At 41.1% G+C, this 13562-nt stretch overlaps 1 protein-coding gene across 1 annotated transcript in view; it reads left to right on the plus strand.

The window, feature by feature from the left end:
• LOC141739534 (chloride channel protein C-like) overlaps positions 1-13562 on the plus strand; it is a 139680-nt gene that overhangs the window by 67315 nt on the left and 58803 nt on the right. The window contains exons 14-16 of the mRNA XM_074577000.1: positions 9891-9987; positions 10987-11082; positions 13216-13426. Coding sequence (XP_074433101.1) covers positions 9891-9987; positions 10987-11082; positions 13216-13426 — 404 coding nt within the window. The remainder of the gene's footprint in view (positions 1-9890; positions 9988-10986; positions 11083-13215; positions 13427-13562) is intronic.

A 13562-nucleotide genomic window follows, 5' to 3' on the forward strand; every position in this document is an offset into this window, starting at 1 on the left:
TGGCTACCCAGTGGGGATCAAGATGAGATCACCAAACACTTTTTTACATGGGTGACCTAAATCTGAAGATGTTATCTTCCCTGGTTGAGTAAGCAGTAGAGACTGAAAACAAAAGCAACTACTAAAGAAAGCTCCTTGGCTTTAACATTGTTAAAGAGGAAGCAAACTGTAGCTGAGAAGCAAGTTTCCAAAACAAAGATCTCCTTAGAGTAATACTTTTGACACTTTGCCACAGGCAGCGCTCTGTGCATGCCTGGGAAACCCTCGCAGAATTCGGTTTGAGGAACGAGTGGTGAACTTGATGCACAGCATTGATGGGGATCATCAACGTATTGTGTGCAAGGCAGAGGACTGAGGGACTGGCTTCCCCTCTTTGTTTCTCCCACAGCAATGATGATACTTGCACATCAGAATAAAACAAGCTATTCTTTTGCGCTGCAGCTGAAATGCCTCCCCCATCTCCCCCCAGCGGCTGCAGGAAGGGAGCCGGGCTGTTATTTATGTGTTAGCCCAGAGTCTGCTGAGAGCTATAAATGTCGTGCCCTAAATGGCATGCCCTCCTGGCTAGGTGGATTTCATTCTTCAGAGAGACCCGAGGATAGGACCACTGCCTCCCTTCCCAGGAAGTTTCTGCCAGAGACACTGCGTGAGGCTGTAAATGCATATTGAGGAGTTGTTGGGAGGTCCCCTGGCTCTCTCTTGCCTTGTCTGCTCTGGTCTGTGGCTCCAGATCCTTCTCCAGTGGGAAAAGATAGAGTTATGCCTCTGCCTAATTTCTGTGAGACCAAAACTGAAAAAAGAGCTATTTTTTTCACTTCCACATATGTTACAATGTACTGGTGTAGGGCCATTGTGGGGCAATGAAGTGGTTCTTTGCCATGATGAAGAGATTAGACACATCATCACTTGTGTTTTGCTGCTCCATCTTCTTTGCCAGAGGTTACTTTATAATGTAAACCACAGTACAAACAGAAGACATGGAGGATTTGAGGAGGAAAGCTGTAGGTAACGAATTTTTTTTCCCTGGCAGTGGATATGGCTGGGATATAACGTGAAGGGTGATGGTACCTCATGGTCATCAGCAAAGTCTTTGTTGCCACGCTGCACACCCTCCCACGCATGATCACTTCCCTCCACATGCGTGCGTGACACTCCTGTACTCCCTGATTTTGCCCACCAAAATGGATAACAATGTGCTCTCTACCTAGATGCTTTTTTTCAGAGGTGCTGTTTATCCCTCATTATATGTAGATTTCCTCCATATTTGTGACTGATGAACACCCATGTTCCTCCCAGGGCCTGTTCTGATGTTGGTGGCTTTTCTTGCCTTCACTTTTGCCAAGGAAAATGAAGGAGCAGAGTTTCTGGACTGCAGTTAAATCCTCACGGTATTCAGTGAAGAAAAGCAGGTGGATGCTGATGTCTTGTTAGGCCAGGGTCTGTCCCCTCCGTTTCCTTTGAGCAGAGAGGCAGAAGCTGGAGCGCTGCCCGGCAATCTTAATTTCTGCCTTGGACGCAGCTATGAGACAATTTTTCTGGAGAAACTACTGGGCTGACGAATACCACTGAGTCGCCTGTTTGGGAATTTTACCATAACAAATAAGCCATTTTGTTCATGCCTGAACCTCTCAGATCTGTACCATACGTAGCTCTCCTGTTGTAAGGCTGAAGGCTGCATTCCCTGTTTTTGCCTTTGCACTCTTACCTACACAGCTGTTAGCCATTACTTTGCGTTTTGTTTGTCTATCTTTTAGCTGAAGTAAAATTATTTTTTTTTGTGCTTGATTTAATTTGATTGGGAGAAAGTAATTATGCAGAAACCACAATATCTCTGACTGTAAGCAGACTGTACAGAATATATCTGTCTAAGCAGAAATGGGTAAAACTTGGTTTTCTGCTACTTTTGTACAGGATGTGACATTTCTGGCATTGTGCCTACATTTTTGTGTGTATTTTTTCACCTAGGAAACCCCATTTCTTCCCACCCATCAAGTTTACTGAAACTTCAGCATTTGTGGTCGATGGAAACTCTTATTTTGGGGCCAAAAAGAAATTTCAATAAAAATACTGTAGGCAAAGTTGTCAGAAATCCTTGTAGTTTGCCATGTTTGTTTGAACTGTTTTATTACACATTTTAATATGCTATATGGGAATGTATTGGCTATGTAATTGCCTTACTCAAACTAAGTTTGTTTGATACAAGTGAAGTGAAGAAGTGTTCAGAGAGCCTAATTCCCATTTTTGCAACAAAGTTGGGAATCTGAGATCCTTTCAAAAAATAGAACTTTGTGCCCTAAATCATAAAAGAAATATATTTAAAAGCTGTGGTCTTTGTGTAGTTGAAAAGTTACCAAGGCTTGGAGTTTCATAAATGCCTAGTGACTGAAAGCATGGCTCCCCATCTGAAGACATTTCAAAAGGTTTAATATTCTGGAAAGCAAAGCTTCTGGAGATGTTGTTCTGAAAGGTGGGTTAGAGCCTGCTCCTCTCTGCAATCACCCAAATAGCTCTAAGTTTTGTGAGCTTTCCTTAACAACGTGCGGCTGGCTGGACCCAACCTGGACGGGCTGGCAGAGCACAGCATCGCTGCCGCCACTCTCCCGACGAACTCCGCAGGGCTCCATTGCTGGATGTGGAGACTTATTTCAGCGAGGTTGGGAGCACTGGCAAGAACGCCGAGGGCTTCCATCTTTCCACTTCACGAACTCGGGCGACATATTAAACCGCCGCTTTATAGCAGCAACTTCCCCACTCTAATTCTCGCTCAAAGGATGTTCACAGCTAATGGAGCCGAGCTGAGAGGAGGATTTCTGCCTCAGGTTAGTCCCCGGTCCGGAGTCAGAAGAACTGCCAGTGGAGGGAGCCAAACTACATTTCTCTTGGCAATATTTATTTTGCTGCTGTTCTTGCTGCGCCGCACTTTCTGCTTCCTTCGTGGCAGGAGGAAGCCAGGTACGGAACAGTGTGTACTCATAAACCTCCTACTCTGTGGCCCCGCTTTAGTCGCCCTGCTTGTAAACTGGTATGGGAAGGGAGATACTCTGCTCTCCACAATCAGAAGACATGGTAGAGCAGCTGTTCCCAGTAACAATAATGACACTATTGCTGAGACAAACATTTTCACGATGATGCATGGGAACACTAAATCCAAACCACATTGTTTAGCTAATGCATGCTTTCACTCCACTAAAGGGGAATGTCACATAACTGAAAGTAAATTGAAGAGATCAGAGTTTAGAAAATATGACAAAGTTGAAAACTTAAAGCTGTATTACACAGTAACATCCTTTAGCAGAGAAATCATTGATCCAAAGCGGTGTGTGTATGTGTATTTTATGGCAGTTTATTAGGTATGACTCGCCTCTGGTCAGTCCAGTGAACAGAAACCGTTGTGAGTCAGGAATGCTTTCTGCCAAGCGCTTCAGTAAAACTGAGTAGAGCGTATTGATACGTGCCGTGGGAAAGGAGATCTAGCATTGCAACATATCGTAGAGATGTCAGGCTGTAGGTATGGTTTCTGGTATTTTTCTTTAATCTGCCCTCCCAGTTGGGACTAATGAAACACTACTCTCAAGGCGTGTGCACGCACACGTGTGCAGAGAGTCCATACACACTTATTTAATAAGGCAATACCTTTATTTTTCTTAGCAAGAGGAGAAGTACTTGCCTTCAGTAAGCAATGTGGTGCAACAGCTTAGTGACAAATGGAGAAAGTTAAAGACAAATTGAGACCCGATACCTTTAATTCATAAATTAATCACTGAGCTTAGCGAGATCTACCTTAATATTGCAACAGCCTTTGCTGCTGGCACTCTTGAAATAACTGATACAGATTTGAAAGCTTCTTGGAGAGCCTTTTCCTTCTGGCACTGTTGTGGAGAGGTTGCTAAGTATAGATCACAGGAATGCAAAGTTACTCAATCAAACACAGGAGTCTGCAAAGTTCATGCAATAAATGGAGACAAAAATGAGGTTTTGTTTCTTACTAGAGGATCATGGACAGCTTTCCCCCTTCCTCCTCCCTGTGGCTTTGCCCTGAGTTCTGAGCCATGGTGATTCTACCAGGTCTGATCAAAGCTGGAAACACCGTTGGCAGTGGTTTGAAGGCTGCGTCTAAACTCAGCCAGCAAAGAAGAAGAAAAGGGGAGGGGGTGCACGTTACCGACCTGAAAACTATTTTTAGGTGTGCAGACGAAGGAGCTGACGGTAATATCAAAGTGCTTTTGTGATTACTTGGTTTTCTTGTGAGAGGGTAGAGTCTGTCAGCACATTGTTTGTTTTTACTGTCCGGACTTCTGCTTTTGAAAAGCTGATGCAGTTAATTTCAATGATACACTATACAGCAATCTTGCCTATTAAAATAAATGGAATCCAGCACTTTCAACAAAAGCCCTTGACGTTATGATCCTCTCATGTATTGTCAGGGTCCTGGGGCATTGCAGCTCATGAATAACACAGATGGAGGAAGGTTTATAGAGTCTGTGGCAGTGGTTTTATTTTGTATCCAAAGTGCGAAACTTTTCTTCCCAAGAACATTATATGATACTTTTAAAATTAGTAGGCCTGTTTGGCCATACAAATAATTGTGCAGGTGCTGGTAGGACTTTGTGACGGAGCCCTTTAGAGGGAAAACCGGAGTGGTGCAGAGGCTGTGTGCTAACTCAAAAAGCTAAATTAAAAACGTATGCAGCCTCGCTGCAGCATGTGGGTGGCTTTTAGGCAAGTGCAGAGTGTTGTTAAATGTCGAAATCAAATATAGGCATGGGGAAAACTGGTGTGTGAATGGAAAGACTGATCGCATACTTGTCCTGTTGTTGAAATGTGTGGTAGGTTCCTCTGAAATTGAAAATCTTACAAGCCAGCTTGTAAGGAAATACAAATCAGATCCTAAGTCTTTATCCTTTTCTAAAATCTAGCCTTTCTGTCGGTTTCAAAGGCTAGGTTTGCATTTACAATTTATTTGCAGTTGCCTTTGTATTTTCATGTTGAGGCTGTGGACTTACTGTCTGCTTATTCATCCTGATGATGGTGCCCATAAAACCAGACCTCTGGCAACTCAAGTAATGAATATTGACCTCAAAACAGCTCTGGGGTGGAAAAAACCAAAATCCCTGTTTTGTAGATCTGAAAATGGAGGTACAGAGATTAAACTTTTATTCAGCATCCTTTGAAAGGCTGTGTCATGGACTGGATTTGATCTTTCCTCTGGAAAACTGGAAAACTCCAGTACTTGATAATGACCTTTTTATCATCTTGTAGGTAAAATGGCAAAAATTCCTGCAAAGCTCCTTCTTCATTTGAAGAACAACATATTAAGTAAACAGTAATGATTTAGGCTGCCTAACCTGAAACAACCCTGTAACCCTGAGATTTTGCTGTGACAGACAAAGATTTCGTGGATTTTAAAACAGTTCCTGGTATGTGATGATCTAGTCCTTATCTACTGTCTAGCTCACCATATGCATCATACTCTTTTTTACCAGTTAAAAAAAGGCATAATGCTATCTGAAGTCAGGGAAAATGCATTTAATATACTAGCGGCTATCTTACCAAGACCATAGAGTAACAACTATTCTTAAATAGCATTTGCATTTTACGGTAAAAATGCCTCTCGTTGTGCCCTTTTGGAAGCGTTGCATGTTTATGCTAGAACTTCTGGTGAGAGCAGAGCAGTGATCAAACCCTGCACAATCCCCTAAACGCTCCTTTTGTTTCGACCGCTGTGAAAGTTGAAGGTGCAAGACCCCAAGTCTTAGCTGCAGTGAGTTTTCAAAACCTTGTTGATACTGTAAAATAATTTACACCAGCCAGGTATCACAATGAGGAAGGACCATGAAGGGTTTCAGGGTGCCATATTTGGTTATTTTAGTTTGCAATTTATTGTTCCGGTTCTTATTTATTGTTATTTCAAACTGACTGACATCAATCAAAATTTAGTAATTGATGTCACTGGGTTTTAAACATGTCTGAGAGAAGCCCTGAGACAGTATTTGAATGCATGGAAGGGACATTTGTTTTATTCTGGTCAGAATACGTTAATCACTGGCCCCCACTGAGTTGGATATTGGCCAAAACATCAGATATAATCAGTTAAAGATTAAAAAGAATGCAGGTACCTTTGGTGGATTAATGCAGGAGAAATAAGGCTAAAGCTTAAAGCAAGCTAAAAATGATGCTTCAGGTTCTCTAATCCTCCCTTCTCCCCCCACCCCACTCTGTACCTATTTTATCCATTCAGTTTGGGAAGAGTCCTGCCCTGAATGCTTATGCCAGTGACATCACCTTTTAATCTTCCTTCTGTTCATTTGCAGCTACTTTGGAGCTGCAGTTCCTTTTATGTCACTCCCCCAATATTTAGAATTTGCAGTTTCCTCAGATAATTGGCCATCTTGACAAGACGAGTGACAGAATCAGCTGTCAGATACTTTTCATTCCTGACTTCCATGCCAAATCTGACATGTGGATATTGGGATAATAGTGTGTTATCTTAATTAGGTGTATCTTCACGATGCATGTTTTATAACAGATAGAGCATATGAAACTACTGCAATGCCTTGCCAGGGTATCTTTGAAATGAGATTCCCTACTTAAGGGTTTTCTTCCTTCTTAAATAAATAAAGAGTAAACGAACAATTGCAGAGTCCAAGTCTGAATCCTAGCACTTCCTGTTAAACCTCACAAAATAGTGCAAGAAACATGTTTGGTCTGCTTTCTAAGGCTTGATGATGTGATAGGAAGGATGTTGTATGTAACATCAAAGAGTGGTGGTGTTATACCTCTGAAGCATGACTTCTGGAAGTCCAAGTGAAATAATGTATGTTCATTTTTCTCCTCAATATGGCAGTTTTTAATAGGCTTGGATTCTTATCAGAAATGTTCCAACGATTTCCTTCATTGTGTTTGCATGTGCTTTTTTTTTGACTAGCCAAATTTCTCTCACACTTCCCAAAGCCCTGTTAAGTGATTCCCTGCTGGGTTTAGTTAAGAGCGGTGCCGAGCAAATTGCAAGCTGCCAAAACTGGCCAACAAACCACTGGTGATGAGCAAATGTTTCTGCTCTTTCAGCTCACGGTCAATGTTGCTGTTTTTTTTAATTCTACCCCGTGATGTTCAAGTGGAAAATAGAAAAGTCTGGACTATGGACAGGCCTGAACAGTGTTTTGGATGTGAGCATACAGAGCCTGGCAAAGGATCAGGGTGGATCATAACTTTTGCACTTGACGTCTATATATTCATGCTAGGATTAAGGTCTTGAGAGTATTCCTGGCCCAGTGATCATGCTTGAAATTGACTTCTTGGAGCTGTACGTGATGATCTCGGAGCAGAATTTAGATCTGTGTATTTATATCTCACGTAGAATGATTACAGACCTGTTTGTGAAAGACCATAAAACGTGAACCTTTAGAGCGCCCTGCAGAACAAAGAGTGTAATGCATCAAACGTAATTCATAGGGCATGACTGGATGAATTTCTTCTCCATGTCCTCTGCTGTAGCGAATATATTATGAGTATATTGTGTTTTCCTCTCTTTCCTTCTCCAAATGTAGCCTGAGGGGGATAGATCCTGCCTGTTGTAGCATGCCTATACTATTCTTTTTAGTGTGTTCTCATGATTGTCCTCAAACCCAAGTCCATTAATTGTCTGTGCGACATGTCCATATGCTGGCATGCACATGGCAAGAGTCTGAGGGCAAGACAGTGATTTTCCCAGGAAGGGAGATGTGAACTCAGGACAAAGTATTTCCTCAGTGGAGTTTTCTCAGCAGTTAGTTCTCCTGCAGCGTTGCGCTCTCCTTAGTAATCTGAGAGAGATTTTATGAAAACCACAGCCAGCTAGATATTGAATTGAGACAAATAACATTTCAATATTTATGAAGGATACTGTATTCCTTGTTTGTCCTGTGAATGGAATGTGCTTTAAAGGTGGGAGCAGATGACAGACCCTTAGTCTTCCCAGCTATGCAGTGATTTTTTTCAGAACTGTTTTTAAATTTTTTTTCCCCCGCAAGTTCTTTTCACTCTCAGGTCTTCACCTGTAAAAGGATGATACCTGTATCCCAGCCACAGGCATACTTACCTATAAATCCCATTGAGAATCTAAGAAGAGAGATCAAGGCTGTGTCTGCATTAACACAATACAGATTTTGAGAGTGGACCTAGAGAGTGAAACGCTGACTGTTGCAGGAGAAAGGGGACTGCTCTGCGATGCTAACCAACTCAGGGGAGGTGGAGGTGATAGGATTGTTTCCTTCAAAAGTGTGTTCCCGATCTGAACTAAAACGTGGAGGTAGATGCTCCCAAAGTATCTTGTTTTTAAGTTGGAGAAAAGGTGGACTATATTATAGACCTGAAATGTGTGAAACTCCAGACAGATCAATATAGTATATTGGAAACTAGTTTAATGTTACGTCTTCATGTGTGAGAGCTCAACGGTATTTCATAATAAGTTTACTATTTTTTTTGCACGCCTTATAGTTTTGATCGAGCTTCATGAAATGCAGGACAAAGAAGTACGGAATAGTGAAGGGGAGACTGTTTGGAAAGAAAATAATGGAACGGCAAATAGCCTGCTGGTCAGGGCAGCCAGCAGGAACGGAGGGACCTGGTTGTACAGATCCCTGTTTATTCAGCACGGAACCCCTCCAACAGGAGAAATTAAGACATGCCATTCATAGCCACTAATGTGCTCGTTATGAAGGAGAGTGTGGAGAAAGGGCTTGAACCCAGTTCTTCCATATCCTGTCCCTAGGGAGGGCTCTAACCACCAACTTTTGGAGCTGGCAGGCACGTCATTTTACTGTAAGTCCTCTGCTGTGGAGTGCTAATCCCACCTTGAAGCTGATTAATCTTTCCCAGGAGACATTATGTTAAAACTAGTAAATTCCTGTAACAAGTTTTGGTTTGAACGAATCAATATTTTCTAATACGGAAATATTTCTTTGAAATATTCCCAGTTTAGGCTTGGTGTTCCATTCACAAAAGCCACTTTGTACCTCATTTGTATTTCTCTGATGCCCTAATGAAGGTTGCATGTCTGCTCGTCTCTGGGTCCCTCCAGCGCGTCATTTAGCAGTGTGTTGCTCATCTTTGTACCACTGTAGTAGCTCCTAGTTGTAATCACAGACCAGGGCTAACATGATATTAAGTATGATGCAAAACAAAAAGCTTTGTGGTGGTCTCCAAGGTGTTTGTTATCTAAATATAAGTTAGAAGGCTGGAAGTGGATAGCATAGATAGAGTGTGTGTGTGTATGTAAGCAATGAAACACTAAGATATAAATGATAATTTGAAATATACTGCTTGTCAAGGCTTTTTATGTGTGATGCAGAGGGGGAGGACAAAGGGAAGGTTTGGAATGATGTAATAATTGATAAAGATATCCATTTTCACATGACTAAGTTAGCAAGAATATTAAACGCCTTAATGAACTCTAGAGTGCAATACTGTGACAGAAGGTTTCACTGATGATTTAAAATATGACATGGATTTTTGGCAGATCTTGTGTTTTAATGTAGATGTTACTTAAGAAGGATGTGGGTATATTCAGGTAATTGTATTTGCTTATTAGTTGTATGGTCTTGTTGGGTGCAAACTAGACAGTGCATGAGCTGTTCCTGCCAAGCAGGTTGATCCAGGTCAAGAAAAACATGTAGGATAGCTGATGTCCTTATGATCTAATCAGCCAAACCTAAACCAGAAAACACCTGTGTGATGCTGCTACTGCTGATGGAAATATAGGAAGGTGAAATATGTGGTCAGCCTACTAATACTCTGTCCATCATATATCTGATTGTAAAGCATTGTGAGCTTGCTTTTTAAAATTTGCCCCTCATAATGACTGTAATCTTCCTCTCTCCCTCTTCTGTGTCTTATTTCTTTGTTAACTTTAGGTTAGAGCTGTGCATGCTGCTGGAGAACGAGGACATCTTTGAGCCAGAGACAAACGATGGTACTTTCTCCTCTTCTCATCCTCTCTCCTATGAGAAGGTAACCTCTTCTCTTTCAGCTCTTCCCTTGTTTAATCAGTATTGGGTGGTTTAGGATGAGCTCTCCATGAACGAAGAGATGATGTAATATATGTGGTTGACATAAAGAAGTGGTCAGGTACGATTTAAATTAAAGGATGACCAGAGACCTTCCAGGGACAGCTGTCATAAGCTATAATGCCACTCAGAGTCTGAAAGTTGTGTAAGACTGCTGGCAAAGAATTTCCTTGCTCTGATAGGCTGTTCCAATCTTCTCTCTCTCAACTTCTCCAGGGATAGCAGAATTACTATAATATTTAATTCTGTACGGGATAACACCTCTCTGAATGACGAGTGTTTATAAAAGCTTTCAAACTTGAAAAGCATGTAGCGTTCTTCCCTTTGATAGATGACTAAAGGATTTTTAGGAATAGTAAACATTAAGTGTGGTAGAAGAAAATCATGTGTTACCAAGGCAAGACTAGTAATGCAGGTTTGAGCAATTTATAGAGGCACAACTGGAAAGTTATCATATATTACTGAAGCTTGGTCTGCACAGGGAAATCTGGCTGGCAAAACAATGCTGAGAAGGAGCAGAGCAATTATGTGTGGGATGAGGTGCCAGGATACAAACAGGTACTCCTATGGACGAGGGCTGAAGCTCAGCTGATGCCAGTTTTGTTGCTTTTTTCTGCACTATGCGATCATGTAATTACCGCTTAGTGTGTGAATTTTCACAGCATGAAAAACCTCACCCCTAAGCCAATATAACTTATGTTGTCTTCATAGAGATACAGTTACGCTAAAGGAAAAAAAAAATCCTTTTGTAAGTAAAGAGTGTTTTATTTTAAATTGCTAATTTAGACCTTATTGGCAAAATAATTTTTAATGTTTGGACAGGCTCTGCTAGTGTAGTTTTGCTAGAAAACTGTCTCTTAGGAGTCAAACTGGAAGGCTTTTGAGCTGTGGGTTCTAATGTGCAGTGCAGAGGGAAAGAGAAGTGGATTCTTGCCTATTCCAGATAACAGTGGAGAAGCTGCCCAATCTGTCGCGCCTAACCATGCTGCTGAATCGCTACACTACAGATCCCCAGTATCAGCAACTCTTCATCAATCTGGTAAGACTGAAGCCAACTCTAAAAACAAACATTTCCTCCATGAACAATGTGTTTGTTATATTTTCTCATTTGTTTATGATGGCTGTGTCAGCCGCACTGATTTACATAAACACTGCCAATCCTGGGACGTTACATTCTCAACAAAAGTAGCTGAGTACAAACAGCATTCCGAAGTTTTAATTCATATTGTATAAACATAACAGATGTTGATAAAATGAGCCAAAAAGAAAATACAACAAAGGAGACCATTTCAAGGGGACTTTTGATTAAAATACATTCCAGATTGACAAAATGATACAATGTTAATGGAATAGATCATTTAAATGTCATTATTTGGCTCTTATAGTCCTATAAAGCAAATATAAAGCAACACTTCTGAGATTTTAGGCTCCATTACCGTACAGTGCCTATACATCAACTTATAAATAAAACTATATTTCTTTCCCCTTTCCTTTTTCTTTTTTTTTTTTTAATCCCTGCTATGACATTGCCACATTTATTTCCTAAATACTGTACTGAAATATCGGGTCCAAAAGCAATAATGTGTTTGGTATACTGAATAAGGCCTAAAATAAATATGTTATAAACAAAATAAATGTAGTTTCTGCCTTGGTGAATTTCCAGTCTACAGCATTGAACCTAAGTTGGGGGGACACTGGGAAATCCAGGCCAGAGAGCCTAAGCCAGATAGGTTTTATTTAAAAAGATATAAAATCTGCTCCTATTCACTAATGTGTAAAGAAGATGGGGCTAAGTTTGAGATCCCCCTAGTCTGAATTCCTTGCTTTGAGAATTGCTAGAGGGAGTGACAAGTGTTAAAAACCACAATGCTCCTAATATCCATTATCTACTTTGGTTTAAGAGTTTCCTTTTAATAGATGGGGAAACTGAGGTGGAGTTCCCCATGGAAACACGGCATTCCAAAGTTCAAGAGGAGGTCATACACGGGAGTAGAAGCCAGCTCAGCTGAGACCCAGTCCAGTGCTTGTGCCATTGGGCCACACAACTTTTCTGTTATGGGAAACCTATTGCACTCAGTTAGGTTTCACATTGATACCTAACTTTTTAGGACCTGATATGATCCCTGTAGCAAAAGGTTGAGTATCTTTTCCAACAACTCGTTATTATTACTCACGAAAGCTTGTTTTTGGTACCCACAGAAATATCCATTGTGAAGTTCTTAAGCTTAATGATTTCCTGTTCCACAGCAAAATTGTATTTAGTACAGAAAGAGGAAACCTTTTTACCTTTAATTTTTTTCTTCCTTATGTCTTTGAATGTCTTGTCAGCCCTGTAAATGAAAGAGGGAGAAGAGACGTGTCCCTCTGTACTGTGCATTTATTTATATTATTTTATCATGTCTTTGTTTAATTTTTCCTCTGTCTGGGGAAGCATACGCTTGGGAAGCATAATACACCTCCTTTGACAGAACTGGCCAAGTCATAAGAAGGATACTGTAGAAGTATGCAAGAAATAAAAACTTAGTGAACACCTATATAAGCTATAAAGACCAGCTTGGTTAACAATAAAAAGGTCTTTAGCTCTGTTCCTGTCAAGAAACAGTTATAGCCCTCATAGTTTTCAGTGAGCAAAGTTTAGTACTTGCAGGCCCTCTTCTTCTCGGAGCCATATGATTATTTTCTTTGTCCTCTTCCTCGCAGACTGTGCTTCTATGTGAATTTACTTTTATAAGCATTTACTGCAAAATATTACAGGATGTCATAAATGGTTGTGTAATGAGATAGCAGCTATAAAAAATCTTAAGACTTAGTAAATATTGGGGTCACCAACGATTTCCAAGTAGAAACTCAGACCATATCAATGGGGCTCAACTTTGCTGTTTTAGCCTGTGAGATTTGGGTACATTCCAGTCATAATAGTTTATTTAGAGTGAACCTGATGGTTTACCAAAAAAGAAAGTGTTTTTTTACTATGGTATTTCCTGATGTTTTAGGTATAATTGGGGATGGGGAACCGGGAGAGAAGACCTAATGTTCTTACTGGCTCCTGTCCCTCAAGCCTGCTACTTCTCTCTCCCCGGCTTCCTTTCTCTGCCTCTCTTTCCCAACCCTATGGCAAGGGATACACTCATGCTTTTGCGTTTTCCCCATGTCTTGTCTCTTTGTCTTACAGGAGCCATACATAAATAAATCGGCAATGTCAGTTCAAGCTCATTTCTCGTTGCAACGCACCTATATCATCTTTCGCACCCTGGGGCTGTGCCACCTCACCGTTGTTGACCAGCAGAATCAAGTGGTTGGTGTGATCACCAGGAAGGACCTGATGCCTTTCCCGCTGGAGGAGAAGCTCAGGTTCCATCTGGCACCACAGAGCCCTGATGCAGGTGAGCAGCCCCTGGATTCGAGGCCATGGATGTGTTCTTAGGCTTTGCCGCTTCTTTTTGAACACATGTTCTTCAAGAAAAAATAATCAGAGCTTTTCCGCTTGATCCCTTCTGGAGAAGAGATGCTTAAAAGCTG

The sequence above is a fragment of the Larus michahellis genome, chromosome 2 (genome assembly GCF_964199755.1).
Source record: "Larus michahellis chromosome 2, bLarMic1.1, whole genome shotgun sequence".
Taxonomy (NCBI): domain Eukaryota; kingdom Metazoa; phylum Chordata; class Aves; order Charadriiformes; family Laridae; genus Larus; species Larus michahellis.